The sequence below is a fragment of the Puntigrus tetrazona genome, chromosome 5 (assembly GCF_018831695.1).
Source record: "Puntigrus tetrazona isolate hp1 chromosome 5, ASM1883169v1, whole genome shotgun sequence".
Taxonomy (NCBI): domain Eukaryota; kingdom Metazoa; phylum Chordata; class Actinopteri; order Cypriniformes; family Cyprinidae; genus Puntigrus; species Puntigrus tetrazona.
In genome coordinates, this window is record NC_056703.1 from 24,644,829 (window position 1) to 24,662,125 (window position 17,297).

The window sequence follows — 17,297 nt, forward strand, 5'->3', positions numbered from 1 at the left end:
GCAGAGGGTTGCCCTGGGTACCTGGTGAGTTGTTTGAAACAGAACACACAGAAGCGATGTCCACACTGTGCTTGGAAAGGTTTCCTAAGAATCTCTTTGCACTGCTGGCATTGATATTTTGGTTCCATGGACACAGACAGCACCTCTCGAGATATCCCAGGTAAGGTGGAGTCCAATGAAGAAGGTAAAGATCGTGCCATAGCCTTCCATTTACCCACAGTGCTAGAAGTGCTGATCATCTGTAATACAGAAAGAAAGAAAGAACAAACAAATTAGCAGAATAAAGGAAATTTAATTTAAACTTCTTTAAAATCAACAAGAATAGTATGTGTGCACTGTGTACTCATCACCCAGTTTTTGGAACCATGAGTACTTTGTATTGATGAACCGAATATTAGGCCACCGAGATTGGCCCAAAAGTGGATTTTCGTTTTTTTGGCTGAAAGACTTTTATCACCGAAACAATATGGCCGAAATGGTGTGATGACGCACACACGTGACCTGCACGTGCTTGTTTGAACATATAAATATGGACATATTTCAGTATATCTGAGAAAGTCCCACACATAGAGCAATTTGCAAAACATGTAATGCCGAAATTTCAGGAAGGGGTGCATCTACAAGTTAAATTTATCACCTGAAATCCAATCATTTCAATCGCTACGCTATATATGAGGGGAACGCGGCACAGAAAAGGAAAACGCCTCAGCGTGCCCACTCCGTCTGTGGCGGACATTTTTGAAAAGGCAAGGCAATTCTTGGTGCATTTGTTGTTATTAAAGCTCTACAGTTATAGTTGGGCTATGGCAGTCTTTGTTTCGATACAACAATATCTTCAAAATAATAGTGTATCTTTAAGCAATTGCACTTGGTTGTAGTAGTTATACAGAGAAAAAATTTCAATGCACTTGACCTAAATGCACTATGTTTTTATGAGAGAACATTTAATTTTACAACATTTCTGCCGGCCAGTACATTATAATTTAATGTACACATAAATGGGGCTAAGTTAAACATTTTAGTAATGTGCTGAATAATTAGTAATTGATTTATTCTTTGAAACTTTACTATGAATTTATGTAATTGCAATGCCTTGATTTTCGTAAAGTTAGTCATAGCCATAATTGCAATGGTACTAATAATTGGCATCATTTGTTGTGGTTTTAGGCCAAGAATTTTGCATCCCTAATACTTCATATGCACAGGTCGCACGTTTGCATTAAATTTGTCTTGTCTAGACTCATTGTGAATAATAAGCTCTTTCACTTTAAACACCACGACTGAGGTGAGAACATTGAGCAAGGCCCTTTTTTCAATACCTTCGACTTCAATATTGTTTGCAACACGATATAGGGGGGGTGCAATATGATATGTTTTGGTGAATGCAAACAACGTGATTACTGATCATGAGCCCAACATCCAGCCAAGAAAACAAGAGGTCTACCCTAAGGGAATCTCTGAAATAGTAGTCTTGGGTTTCCTGACCCTTTAATTACTCGGCCTCATGTTGTTTCAAACCCCTAAGACCGTCATTCATCTTCGAAACACAGATTAAGTTAGATGCAGAAACATAGTAAACACATCAGTAAAACAGTCCAGTGGCTCAACTTCAGTTTTGCGAAGCTATGAGAATTTTTGTTGCGCAAAGAAAACAAAAACTCAACCGGGGATGCATGGATCCGATGTTCAAGATTGGTATAGGGTCTGATACAGTCATTTTCTGACTGCATCGAGACCGATCCAAATCCGAGATTGTGCCTAATGCGTATAGTATTCCATGTTATTGTCGGTCCAAAACCATTATAAAAGCACATAGCATTTTTGTGCACTATATTTCAAGTGTTCCACACAAGCCCTTAAAGAAATCTGAAGAAAGCCAGTTCTCTGTATTTCCAAGAGACTACTTCCACAGCCTACTGTTTGTTCTAGTCAAAAATGCTATATGTAGGATTGACACCGAGCGGTTGAACTAGGTATTGCAGTCCAAATTCAAAATATTGGATAGTGTTTTATTAACCCAGCTCCTCCTACTCAAATGCATAAGCAGGTTGCCAGATTCCCGCTCAGACCCCTTTCGTTTGCCAGCTTCCATGACGTCAATACACTGTGTTTTCCCATCAACTGGCAACCCGTGGTTCCAAAACACGATTGGGTAATCTGGCAGTGGGCGGGTTTCACAAACCAAAATAGAAGCTGATATTTTCCGGACCAGAACGCACCTTTTCAAAAGCAGAACAATTGACTGTAGCATTGGTTTTCAGATAAACAAGTATGTTAATGTTTCTTAAATGTCTACAAACACATTATGGTATTTTTATGGTTGTTTGCATCTTTAAAGCCCAGAACGGCCAGAATGACCCTGATCATATCCAAACCGATCTGTCTCTCAATCTCTGCCAGATTGCATTGTATAGCAAATTGTTATAGGTTTGTCAAATTGTATATCACAGATTATTCGTTCATTTAAAAAATATCATTATAATATATTACACAATATAGGAAAATCTTGGGGGAAGCAGTGGAGAATTAGTCTTTACTGATCAGGTTTTGACATCACAACTAAACAACTCTACTCCCAATGAAAGCTAGAACTGAAAACTGAAATAAAATGCCCTTGATATAGAATTCTCTGAATCAATCTCAGCTTAGCTCATGTATTTTTGTTTTACTTAAACACGTTAATTAAGCACAATTTGGAATCATCAACCACAAATTGCTATATTTCTTTGCATGACCTGACCGTTTTCAAAGATTATCATTTTGAGTGTTTAGACAAAAGCGGCATCGACTGCGTTTTAAAAAACTTCAACCTTGAAACCCGTTTCAGTCCCCAAAATGCAGCTGTTACGTAAACGAACAGGCAAAACGCATAGAAAGATTTCTGCTTTTGGGCTAAAAACATTGTAGCGTGAACTACAATGCAACTCCAGGGTTGAATTTCAGCGTTAAGCGGACAAAAATGTCGCGCCATTTTTCTCTTGTCTCTCAGCAAATGAAAACTTGGTGCGTCCATACATCATTTTGAAAATATTCAGACAATCCAGACAAATCCCAGTACAAACCTCGGCTCAATGTGCACGACTTGAACCCTCAGATGACATTGTATGAGCAACTGAGAATGAGAATTATACATACGTCAATAGACACGTGTGGATGGGAATGATGTGAATGAGCAGATGTATAAATCATCAGAAAATGGAAAATGAGAAAACAATGACCACGGACTGTTGAACAGGTCACGCGTTGTATGAAGTGAGAATAAGCAAATATTATGCTTGCTAAAAGGTTTTTCCCAGATGATTCAAATATGTAGCTAATTGAAAGCAAAGCTGACACAATGTTAAACAACCTCTATCCCAACTTTTTGGTAGTTTGTTGTAGAAACAAAAATCTAAATGTGTTTATGTTGATCACTGAAAATACTGGACTTTCTTGTACTATAGTTAGTTACATAATATAATACTACAATATTCTAGGCAAAACCTATTACATACTGTAAGAAAGCACTCGATTTTACATTTTTTTTAAAACTACTCGATATAGTCTGAAACAAACACCATATAGCCTAACCTTTGGATATAAAGAGATGTTTAAGATCTTTAGAAAGTGCTGGCTGCATCTTATAAACTGTGCACCAATCTGCTTTTAGTCAAAAAAGGAAGTATTATGCAGGCAGGAACTTCATGGCCTGTTTTAACAGCAGCAAAATCAACTGACAGACTTTTTCACGTTTCGTTTTCAACCTTAAATTTCCCAAAACCTAAAACTTGATTTAATTGAATTGAAGTGATTCATCAAATTCGTTGTTTGTTTTAAGTCACATCTAGTCTAGGCCTGAATTATAGGTTCCGCGTTCACCTTGGTGTTGACAAAAAAATACGTTGCTACAGCTACAGCACCTAAAACGTTACTACATATCAATACAAACAGCTGGAGGAATCCATCGGGGCTTTTAATAACGACCGCAAAAGCTATCCAAACCAAGACAGCAAAAGTATCTAATTTTCTGACTCTCAGAGACGGGAAAAAATGGCAACTCATTGGAACATCCCCCACACTACGCGTACACTGCCCAACGACAGGCAATGGGTTTACATTCGGAACACTACGGTCAAAGTTAAGCTGAAAGCGACTAAAAAGAATATAAAAGTTACTTACCAAATACTGTGGGTTACTTCTAACCGTCAGTGATCGTGTCAGTCCAGTACGTGTGTGCGTCATCATAGACACGACACTATAGATAACGCCACGATGGCAAGCCGCATTGTCCATAAAACACACAGGACGTCTCTCAAACGGAAGGACGCGTCTGTCTGCTGCACACGGCATCAAGCCTAGTTTACTTTAGTTGACTGAGCATTATATTCGTGAGTCATAATACAACAATTTACACTTAATTAAGAATAATGGTCAAATTTATGACTGTTAATATTCCAAAATAAGATCTTCTTTATGATGTATGCAGCCTACAAATTCGATCTCCGGAGGATGCAACCTTTTCGTAGAAACGGCCAGAGTCTGTGCTCATTTAGAAGGCTGCCTACAACTTAACGTTACCTTAAATTGTCTCCAGTAAAAACAGAAACTTTGTTCTTAATATCCTTCTCCTTTTTTCTTGATGCTTGAAATCATTGTTCTTCCATTGTTAACCATGGTGACCTGCAAAGACACGCGTGCAGCCATCATTACGGTGCATAAAAATGGCTTCACAGGCAAGGATATTGTGGCTACTAAGATTGCACCTAAATCAACAATTTATAGAATCATCAAGAACTTCAAGGAAAGAGGTTCAATTCTTGTTAAGAAGGCTTCAGGGCGTCCAAGAAAGTCCAGCAAGCGCCAGGATCGTCTCCTAAAGAGGATTCAGCTGCAGGATCGGAGTGCCACCAGTGCAGAGCTTGCTCAGGAATGGCAGCAGGCAGGTGTGAGCGCATCTGCACGCACAGTGAGGCGAAGACTTTTGGAAGATGGCCTGGTGTCAAGAAGGGCAGCAAAGAAGCCACTTCTCTCCAAAAGAAACATCAGGGACAGATTGATCTTCTGCAAAAAGTATGGTGAATGGACTGCTGAGGACTGGAGCAAAGTCATAGTGTCCGATGAAGCCCCTTTCCGATTGTTTGGGGCATCTGGAAAAAGGCTTGTCCGGAGAAGAAAAGGTGAGCGCTACCATCAGTCCTGTGTCATGCCAACAGTAAAGCATCCTGAGAACATTCATGTGTGGGGTTGCTTCTCATCCAAGGGAGTGGGCTCACTCACAGTTTTGCCCAAAAACACAGTCATGAATAAAGAATGGTACCAAAACACCCTCTTTTTCCAACAATCCAACAACAGTTTGGTGAAGAACAATGCATTTTCCAGCACATTGGAGCACCGTGCCATAAGGCAAAACTGATAACTAAGTGGCTGGGGGACCAAAACATTGAAGTTTTGGGACCATGGCCTGGAAACTCCCCAGATCTTAATCCCATTGAGAACTTGTGGTCTCAATGGGATTGCATGTGGCTATGCAGTGACGGGTTCAGTTTCGCGGGTGATTCATTTGTGATACTGAACTTAATATTGCGTATTTTGTCAGTGATCTACTGCTCTGTGTATTAACTGCTGCTCCATTTTCAAACAAGTGATGGAGATTTACCACAAAACAAAGAACCAGCTTCATTGATTAGTTGTATGTATGTATGTATGTATGTATGTATAGTGTGATATATTGCCAAGCCCTAGACACCAGTACTCATTCATTAGATAATGCTTTTTCTCATTGCATACTATATTTTCTTTCCAATAGCAGCTAGTAAGTATTCTATTCTATAAAATACTAGTTACTAGTAAAAAAAAATGGCCTCTGGAATAAATGTTTTGTTAGACACATGGCCTAACACTCTGTCTAACACTGGGATTTGTTCATAGGATCTGTAGATTTTCACTAAACAAACAGAAAGAATGTGCATATGCGATTATTTACAGTATATCTGTCCTTTTTTCAGGTAAAGTCAAACATTTAATGAAAAAAAACTGTCATTTGTTCTCAAGAGTTGAAAGCGATATCACTGTGTTAGCATATTAGGAACATTTAACAGGATTTCCCATGAATGCTCAGTGCACTAAATCAATGGCATTGTTCTCTATAAAGTAAAACATCAACTTCTGCATTACTAAGGTATAGCCTAACGAAATTTGAAGCCTAAATAAAAGCGGAAGAACTTAAGATAAACTTAGGCTAGAAACAAAAAAACAACAACTACTAAAAGACATAAGATGTGTTAAAAGTCAATTAATCCTTGATTAAATTTGAATATTTTATTTGAAAAGGTGTCTCCGTGTACTATTCAGTGACATTCTAGTGTGTTCACTTGATTAAATAACAGCAGAGTAAGAAGTTTTTGGATATGGGAAGCTATCGTTTTGTTTGGATGGGTGCACAAAATGTTATTTTCTCCTTGCTTCTAGAAAATTCTATGCAATCCATTTTTGCTTTCGTTATGGCTATAAAGGTCATGCAAAATTATATTCAAACTCACATTAGACACTTTGAACTTTGAATTAAGCACATGATGAGTATCTGAGATTATTTGCATGTTATTTTGCATGTTGTGGCTGGTTAGTACAAAAACTCTGATTAACATGAAGAGATATCCATTATTGTGCAAGGAGAAGAGATTCAAATACCTTACTGATTCTAATGAAATAAAAGATCATCACAGTCACGCTCTAAACCTAGTAGCACCAGCCTAGTGAGGTGTACGTTTTAGGGCTAAATGTTAAAGCAGTTTGCCATACTAGCTCGCGCAGCGGCAGTCAATTATGCGGCGTCTGTCTGGTGCTCTAAGTTTTTTAAAAACCTCTAGCGGATATTATCGTCGACGTTCATATGGAGGTATTTTACAACATTTTTTGAGTTGAAATAGTTCCACAGATATATCCAATCTCCTTAACTGCAAAGTATACGCGTATTTTGCAGCAAAAACGTCCGACCTTGCTAGTAGCTGTTTGGCTAACCGGTAACGTTGCTGTGAACGCGTCACCTCACACATCTACAAACCGCGCTAGTTAAAATGCAGCGTTTGGGGTCGAATATCGCATGTCAACAAACGACAGTTTTAAACGACACTTCGCCGATTATCACACAAGCTGCTGCTGACTGCCCCCCCCAAAAAAACATTTTAACAGACTGCATGTAAGTCTTACGAGCGTAAGTTCCTGGCCTCGGATTAAAAACTTAAATAAAATGAACGTTTGACTTACCCTCTTGTCATTCCAGAAGTCATTATTCATTAAAGGCGTTCGCGGATTGCCACAGAAATCATTTTACTATGCAAAAAAGTGATTCTGATCTTAAAACAGGCTTCGTTTCGTTTCACCCAACAGGTTTCCCTTTTTAATTTAAATTTTTGTATTTATTTTAAATATGATTACCTATATTGATATATTAAAGTTGTATTAAATTTTGTAGTAATTTAAGTGAAAGCTTCATGACGATAAGGTAGCAGGAGAGCTAGTACTATGGTTTTAGAGTAGTTGAGAAGGTTATTTTCATCTCTCTCTCTCTCTCTCTCTCTCTCTCTTCTGTACTCAGTACTCACCGGACAGCAGAACACAAGCTCAGACTCAAAGCAGTACGATGGAAGGCTGTATCCAAGTCATATCCCGACAAGTTCTGCACAGAAGGCCGTTTTGGCTTTGGGTTCTGGTGTGGCTGCTCTGAAGAACCCCTACAGACACGGTGAGGCTGGGATTTAATAGTCATTTCATTTTAGGCTGATCGTGACCTTGGCATGATGTCACCCTAGTGATAAAACGACTTATTTTAATTTAGTTTCTTTTTCAGTCTTGGTGGAAAGTACTCAGTTGTTTTAGGGAAGAAGATAAACAAAAGCTCTTTATCGTCATTTTCATTAATAACACGGCAGAAAGATTTAGTGAGGAATTTCAACTCTTTGCTGTAATTTTTATTTTGGTGCCTAGACTCTTCAACCAAAACGTATTTTGAGGGAAATTCCTTGGAATGGATTTATGCATGATAAAATATGGAAAGAGTTTTATTTTTACAGATAGTTATTGTACACGCATTGCAAGTAGGCCAATTATTTAACATACAAATACAAGAGATGGGAAATTTCCAGATTAGTGGCCTAATTATAACCAAACATCACCCTGCCACAACCTGCTTTAACAGGTCCAAAGGAGTTTTTGTTTATGCGGAGGATAATATGTTCTAAATTCTCACAGTATGATTCAAAACGTTCATGTATGCTGACCTTGTTTTTCCAAAACAGATATGGTTGCAGTGCTTGGGGAAACCACCGGGCACCAGGCCCTGATCAAGTTAAGGAACCGGATGAGAAATGACCCTGAAGGTTACAGTATTCTCAAGTACGTCTCAGTTGTTTATTCCGACTACAGTTAACACTGTTTATGGGTCCATCATTCGTCATCCAAACTTTACTGCTACCTTTATGTTAAAATGCTGTCTCTAGAGAGCGTCCAAGGATCCGTCTGTCTACGTTAGACCTCACGCGAATGTCTGCTTTGCCAGATGGGACTTTAGGAAGAGAATATCTCAATTTTCTAGAAGAAAATGTAAGATGAATGAAAAACGCACAGATTATCGCTTAACACAGGGCTGTCCAAACTCAGTTCTGGTGGGCCTGCAGAGTTTAGCTCCACTTGTCTCAACACACCTGCATGGAAGTTCATAACATGCCTAGAAAGACCGTGATTAGCCTCTTCAGGCCACCAGCCCTCCAGGACCGAGTTTGGACAGCCCTGACTTAACATTCATCAATCGAATGAACCATTGTTATCTTCACTTTTCCAGACAGTCACCCCTGACTCAAGAGCTGATGTGAAGTTTGTGGACGATGAGGAGCTAGCATATGTCATGCAACGGTATCGTGAGGTCCATGACCTGTTGCATACCTTGCTTAGCATGCCCACCAATATGCTAGGTGAGCGTTTGAGAGCAAAACAAAAAAATGTCTACTTTTCCAGTGTGTATGCGTATAAAACTCTGAATCCAAAGCTTTTGGTTCTTCATTACGAAGTGTTACGAGCTAATACTTTACTTTGATGGTGCCTTTTGAAAATTCTGTTGACACTAAGTAATGTTTCAACTACATGTCAGCAGTATCAGTAGACTTTCTCATTGATATATTCTCTCTTTGTTGTGATGATCTCCCAACAGACATTCTACTGACCATAAGGAACTTTTCCATGTCTTCGTATTTAACCCTTACCCTACCAGTCTACTAATACTCTCCTAGCACTCTAATGAGAGTTAATAGACATGTAAGTGCAAAGTTAGTTCTAGAACGTGTTAAAGGGACCATCAAAATAAAGTCAAACCCAATAGGATGCTGCATCAGAGCTACATACATCGAGCCCAGGAATATTCCCTTCTTCAGTTTTTTACAGTTTTTCCCCCAATACATATCAGAAGTACATTACCAGCGTGCACTTTTCAACTTGTAGAAACATTTTCCTGTTGTTTCTTTCCCACAGGTGAGGTTGTGGTAAAGCTGTTTGAAGCTGCACAGACTGGTCTGCCCATGTGTGTTCTGGGTGCAGCGCTTGGACCCCTTCGCCTGTCTGCCAGGTCAGTTCACGTCAGCTACTGTACAAACAGTCTCTTATTTTAACAAAAGAGCATCAAATATATATACAGTAATGCTTACATTGGAAACTCTATAGAGCAAGACAAAAAAAGACTAACCACAAGGACCACTTCAGAGCTTGATAACACATTTTGATACGGAAGAAGGAATATAAATGCTTCACATATTTCACATATCTTACCTATGGAATATCTCTGATTGTGAGTTCATAGTGTCAAAGAGATTATTATCGTAAGGCAAGATTACTGGCTGTGCTTCGCTGGGGTTGTTCAGTCACATGTTTAGAACACAGTCACTGCATCAAACTGTAAAACCAAGAATACTGTAAATCTGTATTTACCCTTTTCCTCAGATTACAACCAGCATGTGTCTTCACTGAGTATTTCCCCTTCTCATGTTCACTAGTTTCATTATAATCATTATCTAGTTTCGTTATTTTGACATCCTAGTTCTGTCATTACTTGCTTTTACCTTAAACCTGTACACTGTGAGCAGTTTTAGAGTTTTACTGGCTCCCAGGTCATCCTAATAATTGCGAACATCCTAATAAATATTTGTTAATTTTGTATTTTTTCACTTATATTACTAATATAATGATATTAATGCACCTGGGCACTAAAAGTGATGTTATTTGATTTTAATTTGCCATAAAAAAAACACTAAATATGTAGATGAAAAAAAAAAATATGTAGATGAACCTCAACTTTAAGTATATTACACTAAAAAATGTAAAAACAAATTGTATATTTTATTTAGTTTACAAACATTTATCTTAAAATTGTCATTTACTGTAATCCAATTTTTTATTGTTAATTTATATCTATATATATGTGTGTGTGTAATCATTTAAATCTATTACAGTGATGTGTGTCTGTGTTGATGTCAGTCGTCTACAGTTGCTGGTTCAGTCTCTGGGACCATGGGCTTTGAGCAATGGCAGTCGCGCCCGATGTGTTCTAAGCATCTTCTATGAACGACGCTGGGACCAGAACCTCGATGAACTGAGACACGAGTTGAACATCGAGCCTCCACCAGTCGATCTGATCCTGACCAAAAAGAATACGTCCTCAAACTCGTAGTTCCCGTCTAACTGATGGGAAGCCCCACAAGGAAACGCATGCAGTCTGTTGCCGAGCAAGATCACTTGTTTTCTTCTTACTCCTGTGATGGGAAATGAGGCTTAAGAAAAAAAACCTTAATGTAACAATGTAAATATACTGTGGCATGAGTAGTGAAGTAAACATCACTGTTGATTTGTAGGAACACACTTGATATTCCTTGTCAACCAGCACGTGAGCAAAACTGTGATTGTAATGAAGTTTTAATAATAATCAAACATTTTATAGTCTATTTAATGAGATATGTGGAAGTCATGACAATAGTACCTCCAGAAATATTTTTTATCAGTTATATTTTGTCATTTTTTTGTTTGCTAAACATAAAGATGCGTAATATATATCAATAAATAATCATTGTGAATTAGCGAGTGAAGTGTGTTTTGTGGTGAACCTGCCGGAAGTGAATGTTGTCCTCTGCTACCATCTAGTGGGGACATAGGTGATTAAATCAGAAGGGGCTTATTTATTTTATTTTGGGGTGTATTAAATGTTTTATTAAACTTATTTAAAATGTAATTTACCAGGAGTAATCATTATGTAGCAAATAGGAGGCCTAGAACGTAAGGCTACGGTCGATGAGGGGCTGCAGAGCCTATACTCCAGCGTCTTCAAACGAAAGTGGCCGGTGCATCACAGCACTGTAAAAAAAATAAATAAAAAAATCATGTGTCTTGTAATTTTCATTAACAGAATTAAGGTGACAATTAAAAACAGTGGTTCAGTGTTGTATATAAAATATTTAAGATTTTTTACTAATAAAGCCAAAAGAGGGGTGTGTTTTTTTTACTCATTTTTAAAGGAAACTTAAGCAGTTTGAGGTTTAAACTGAGGAAGTGATTGAATAAAAAAGTAGAGCTGATGGTTTTGGATGCTCCTCCTCTGAAGCATTAAGTCTTGTTCAGTATTATTCTAATATTTTCCTACTAAAGCTGTTTGGCTGTACGCCGTGTAATTTAGGAGATTTGACATGATTTATTCAGGTCGATTACTTGTAAAAATATTAAGTGTAATATTGTTACCATCATTTTTAAGATAGTCCATTCCATTTTTTTTACAGTAAACTGTGATAAATACATTAGGCTTAAATAAATCTCCCAGAAACATTTTTTTTCAACGCTTTTTTTACATTTTAAAAAGATGAGAAGGCCGGAAGAAACATTAACGGAGGTTATTCAGGTATGCAGTGATTTACAGTAAACTGCAATTTATTGTGTTTTCCTCCACCGCAGACCAGCAGATGAGATATAGGTAGGTTGAGATAACAGGAAATGGTTTCATGTTTCATGTTTTATTGCATGAACACATCACATACAAATATCAGCATCAGTTGGGCAACTATTTCATATGATGTGCAGGCAATGAATATAAACAGTCAAACAACAACTAGACTAACTTAACGTGAAATACTTAAAATGATTTAAATACTTTATAAATATAAAAGCGATCATTGGCATATGCTTGTAGTTCTTTTAAGCAAGTTGGCAAAATGAGTGATTACTGGCAAATGAGCTTCTTTATAACTAAACGACGTTTTGGTTTTATCGCCGGCTCTCTTGATTTTGCATATACAGGAGCACAGATAACGTAAACCACGACCGCCGGTTCAAATGGCACGGCGTAGCGTTACATCCACCGTTCCTTCAAGTCCTCAGGATCTTCAGAGCCTCCATTAGCATTCATCACGTGTTCAGTGCAGTATAGAGACACTCTGATCAGCCACAGCACAGGCGGCCAGCAGCGGCTCACTGAAAGCATGCCTGACTACGTGCAGCACAGACGTAGATTCAGGATCATAAAACAGCAGGGTCCGACTGGGCCAGTCCAAAAGCAGCCCCACTCTTTTGAGCTTCTTAGCCACGGTGATGCCCACATTACATCCGTCGTGACAGAAAGACAAGTCTTCATCGTAATGCGAGAGCACCCACGACTTGGGGTTGTAGCCGAGCCGCGCTCCATTGCCGGACCCTTTGCGTTCTATGCTGGAATAGCACACCCCCACTTTGAAGGCCGCGCTGGTGCCCACATCGAGCACCCAGCTGTGAGTACCAGAGGACATGGGAGGAGAGCAGAGGGCGTTAGGCCAGCTGTCAAAGCGCGCCGGGTCGGACGGAGCTGACTGACGCTGACGTTTGGCCAGGAACGTTAAGGTGCGCTGGTCATTGGAGAGAGAGAGAAGAGGACCGATCGTCTGAGCTTCAAAGCGGAGTGCGGTTAACGTGTGGGCTGAAGGAATGAAGGAAATATAATGCTTAGACTTGACTTTTTACTTCAAAACGCCATGTTTAATTCAGTGCCAGTGGGGTTAAATGTATTATCAGTTGCGTAATGTGTACTACCACATCAAGCGAAAAGCCCAAGTTTAAGCGATGTGCAAGAAAAGTCGAGGTGTGCAAAGCTTGCTTATTTCATTAATCAGCAGACGTTTTGTTCAAGTATATATAAATGTCTCAGTCATCATATTTGAGAGTCTTGCAGACATGTATATACTTGCCAGACGGTCGTAGCAGTAAGGCACTGGCCCACAGTCCCACCATGAGCTGACTGTCACTGCAGCCTCTGTTCAGAGTCAGCTGCTCAGTGTCTCTAGGTTCACCCACACCCTCCGCGTCCTCTACTCTACAACACAAGAACACAATCAGCACATAATCCATCCTCAGGTCCAGCGGGTCTTTTTATTTATGCATATAAGCACATTATTGCATTTATAGCAGCTGAAATCACCTGTCATTTATTTCCTCGTTAGAGCTCTGAAAAAATAAAGAACAATTCAACAATCAGTGGAACATCACAACAATATAATCCATCACGCGACTATAAGCATTTATTATTTACGAACATCTAAACATATTAGCTCTTTAGAAACTGACTGAAAAACAATGAAACTTTTTCAAAAGCGTAAAGTGTCAATAATTTTAAGTATTATTTTCACAATGCAATTCACTACGTATACTACTATTGAAACTAAATACTTAAAAATGTTTTATTTGATTTATTACTATACTTAAATGCCAATTACCTAAATAAGTCAATTTAAGCAGTGGGTCAATGATTCTTTTTGAACACATAAGGAGAATGAAGCATGGTTTACAACCATTGAAATTGTGCAAATTTATGCAATAAAGATTTTTGTTGTAATGCAAAAACAATTATCTAATTATTTAATATGACCCCTAACTGCACAAATCTTCAGTATTTCTTGCACCCTTGTTTTCTTCACTCACTCACCACAATGGCGGTATCCGTCGAGTGTGTGAGTGTGTGCACCAGACTGGTGCGTGCGCGTGTGAGTTTCTCCAGAGTGTGTGTCCAGTGTGCTCTCTGGGTGAGCAGGCACTGCTCCACGCGCTCTTCCTCTCGGTGTATGGCCTCCAGGAGACGCTGCTCTTCCTCCTCGAGAGCCTCACGCACCGCGTTCACCTGAGCCAACACTCGTTCTCGCGCGCTGTTCGCGTCCGTCTATCAATTCAACAGCACAAGAGGCAATTACACCAACATCCTGTACATCACTGTTAGAACTAGCCTAACGGTTTAACACTCCCGGTACCTGTACGGCCTTCTCTCTAGCCGTAAGTGTGCGGTCAATGAATCTTTCGATCCGCAGGGCTTGCAGCTGCATTTTTTCACAGACATCCACCAGCTGATTCTGTAATCACATAAGAGGCGTTTAGTGGTCGGTGCGGGGCAGGAATGTGAGAGCATGTGGATACGATCTGAATTTGTCTGTTGCTGAAAAAAAGGACAGGCCCATGTGAAAGTATTGAGGAAATGTTTGATCAGAGGCAGCCCATCTCTCAGTGTTATTCAGAAGCTCACAGACGTCTGACTTTCTGTTTTGTTTCGTTTACTTTTATTCATATCATTTATTCTGGTTGAAAATGCAACTCCAAGTGATATCAATAAATGCAAACCTAAAATGCAATCCGGTTCGACGTTTTCTCATCTAACTACTAAAACACAAGTGAGCCCAGTGTTGATTTGAGCTATGCGAGGATTTTAGTTAAAAACAAGCATTATAATGCATTATACATACATTAAATATACTTTTTTTTACCATTTAAGAGTATGGGAAGTCTTCAGCAAAGACTTCACAAAGCAAAGCGTCGGGGAATCGGGTCATGTGTAATCTTGTGAATGAAAAAGGCTATTTTAAAAAAAAGACTATTAGAATATGAGCAATATATGTGCAAAACTATTAATAATAACGACAACAATACATTCAACAGCATGATTACTGTCAGAAATGTTTAAATCGCATTTTTTAAAAGGGAACAGATAAAATGCATCTGATTGCAATGACAATAAATTACAGAAATGAAATGAAATGAATTAAAGCAAAGTTTCTTGACCTCGGGGTGTATCGCTTGTGACTAATGAAACTAACCACGCCCTCCTCATATGAATATACAGATGACACAGGTCTACGCAATACTACTCTAACCCTCTACTGTTATTCTAATATCGCACATTTATTTTAAGAGATTAGTGAACGTGTTAGGTCATTCATTGTTTAGTCAACGTCGCATGCATTGAAACCTAATTAATAAATCCTAATTAACTAACAGTGACTCACCCTTACTACAGTTGCCCTGGTAACCAGCTCCATCACCTTGTGACCCTGACAAAACCCCTCGGACACACACTTCGAGCAGGTCAGTCTTTCCTCTGTCCCACAGTAGAAGTGTAGTTCTCGTCCGTGTACTGGACACAGCTTCTCTCCTCCCGAGGAGTCCGGACCGCCTACAGCCTTCTCCGACTCCTCACGTTCGGGGACAGGATTAGTCGGCGATTGTCCATTTAGTGTACCATTGGTGTGTGAAAACAGCCCGCCGCCTTCACACACACTTCCTGCTGGGTCTGGGCGGTTTGAAGGGTCAGTCTCCAGGTCATCGACATGCGAGGACACCGTTGCCAGTTCACAAAGTCTGTATTCCGTACTCATGGTGAACGAAAGATAATAATAGGTTTTGCTACTTTTGTCAGAATAAAAAGGAAGTATTTTCCTGGTTTCGCTGCTGTCTGTACTGTGAAACAGCCGTGGCGCAGGTGTCTTTAGCTTTAGAGCCCTGCCTACCTGTCGCAGGTGTACAACACGGAAGTGGACTGGCTGTTGAGTGCGCAAGCCTGAGATCTAGTTTTGTTCCGTCTCTTTTAGCAGTATGCTAACTTGTCGTCTGATGTTGCGTGTAACATGGTTAGAAGACGGACAGCACTGATCTGTTAACTTGTAACTCGCCACCAACCCTCCAGAAGTTAAAATATTACCTATTAAGCTCACCAAAATCTACATTTTTAGTGCACGAGTTATTTGTTTCGGTACAAGAAATGATGATAAAATAAAATAAAAGTCTCTTACACAATATTTTATTTTGAATGACAAAAGCATTTATATTTGGATATATATTAGCAAATGTAAAAAGTCTGGCAGTGCTTCATGGGAAAGAGTACCCCTGAAGTGTTCCACGACCAGGCCGAAAGCGCTGTTTCTCCTGGATCTGAGGTTTGGCTATCAGACGTATTCTCCTCTCCAGCACTCTGACATAGACTTTTAGCCAAAACAGCCCCACAATGTCTAGAGACTGAGGTACTCGGGGCAGATTTTCCAGTTTCTGCCTCAACAACCACCCGGACTGCAGTCTGCTTGACCCACCTGTACTTATCAGATGCCTCAGGAGTCCTAAGATGCAAGCCAGGTTCAACAGGACTCGTTTTTCAGCTTCACGGTATCCCTTACTTCCAGTGTCCACCGCTGGGTTCGGGGGTTGTCATCACGACAGGCAGCGGAACGGAAGAACGGAGGAGAACATGGTTCAATCTGACTCATTGTCTCCAGCCTCCCTCACGATTCGATCAAAGCTCTGCCGGAGGTTCTGCCAGACGTTCCCAACGGACCCTCATCGTACCTTTGGGCCTGCCGAGTCATGGCATGTTGAGGGCTCAAACAAACTCAAAGACTCCATCAGGAAATCATGACAGTGTTACTACCTGAAGAACAACGACATGAAAGCCATATTTTTTTGCAGATTTTAACTCTTTAAGGCTATGCTACTAAACTTTTGATCAGCTGATGAACAGCCTGTTTGAGTTTAAATGCATTGTTTTAATAAATTGCATAAATTAATTTTTTTGTCTCTCGCCCTGTTTCTTCTTTTGGCATTTTAAAGCAGTACTTACAGCCTGATTATGATCCACCAGCATATTTATATAATATTCATCATGTCTGTTTAATCCAAATATATATATATATTATTGAAACCATTAGAGGTCTTTTCTTTTAACTTTTGGCAAAAGCATAAGTCACAAAATCTTCTTTATTTTTAGTGCATGTATGTTACATCTTTTCTGGAAATGGCGTTGTACAAATAATGTCTTTCAGTGGCACAACAGAGTTAAATGGCTACTTCCTTAAAAATCTTTTTAACGCTCCCATTACAGGAGCCCTGCCGGCGAGCACTGTTTCGCGCTAAAATGTCGTGTTTTAGTTACGCAACGAAAAGGCGTGGTTATACGAGGGGCGGGCTTTGACGTGAAATCTCGTGTTATAATTGGACAGATCGGCCGAACGCGTTCA

General features: G+C 39.5%; 3 protein-coding genes across 8 annotated transcripts in view; 1 reads left to right on the forward strand and 2 right to left on the reverse strand.

Annotated features, from left to right (window-relative positions):
- Positions 1-7,713, reverse strand: part of traf2b (Tnf receptor-associated factor 2b) — a 19,240-nt gene extending 11,527 nt beyond the window's left edge. For 2 of the 5 annotated variants that reach the window (XM_043239289.1, XM_043239287.1), the window contains exons 1-2: positions 4,159-4,308; positions 22-239 (exon numbers count right to left, since the gene is read on the reverse strand). In XM_043239289.1, coding sequence (XP_043095224.1) covers positions 22-239; positions 4,159-4,272 — 332 coding nt within the window. In that variant the 5' untranslated portion in view covers positions 4,273-4,308. Of the gene's footprint in view, positions 1-21; positions 240-4,158; positions 4,309-7,242; positions 7,353-7,580 lie in introns of those variants that run through there. The other 3 variants (XM_043239291.1, XM_043239290.1, XM_043239292.1) reach the window with 3 other exon arrangements.
- coq4 (coenzyme Q4 homolog (S. cerevisiae)) lies at positions 6,720-11,090 on the forward strand. Of its 2 annotated transcripts, none has more exons than XM_043239295.1 (7): positions 6,720-6,874; positions 7,574-7,720; positions 8,274-8,370; positions 8,475-8,577; positions 8,816-8,945; positions 9,499-9,592; positions 10,498-11,090. In XM_043239295.1, exons 1-7 carry the CDS (start codon positions 6,802-6,804, stop codon positions 10,688-10,690), a joined length of 837 nt encoding a protein of 278 aa, XP_043095230.1. In that variant the 5' UTR covers positions 6,720-6,801; the 3' UTR covers positions 10,691-11,090. The 2 variants fall into 2 exon arrangements, with proteins under 2 accessions (XP_043095230.1, XP_043095231.1); XM_043239296.1 differs by lacking the exon at positions 6,720-6,874 and adding an exon at positions 7,246-7,365.
- Positions 11,091-11,998: 908 nt separating this feature from the next.
- bspry (B-box and SPRY domain containing) lies at positions 11,999-16,772 on the reverse strand. Its single transcript, XM_043238393.1, has 6 exons — positions 15,300-16,772; positions 14,274-14,372; positions 13,955-14,185; positions 13,451-13,476; positions 13,221-13,345; positions 11,999-12,952 (listed from the first exon to the last, which is right to left on the reverse strand). The coding sequence occupies exons 1-6, from the start codon at positions 15,666-15,668 to the stop codon at positions 12,417-12,419; spliced, it is 1,386 nt and encodes a 461-aa protein (XP_043094328.1). The 5' UTR covers positions 15,669-16,772; the 3' UTR covers positions 11,999-12,416.
- Between the last annotated feature and the right edge of the window lie 525 nt (positions 16,773-17,297).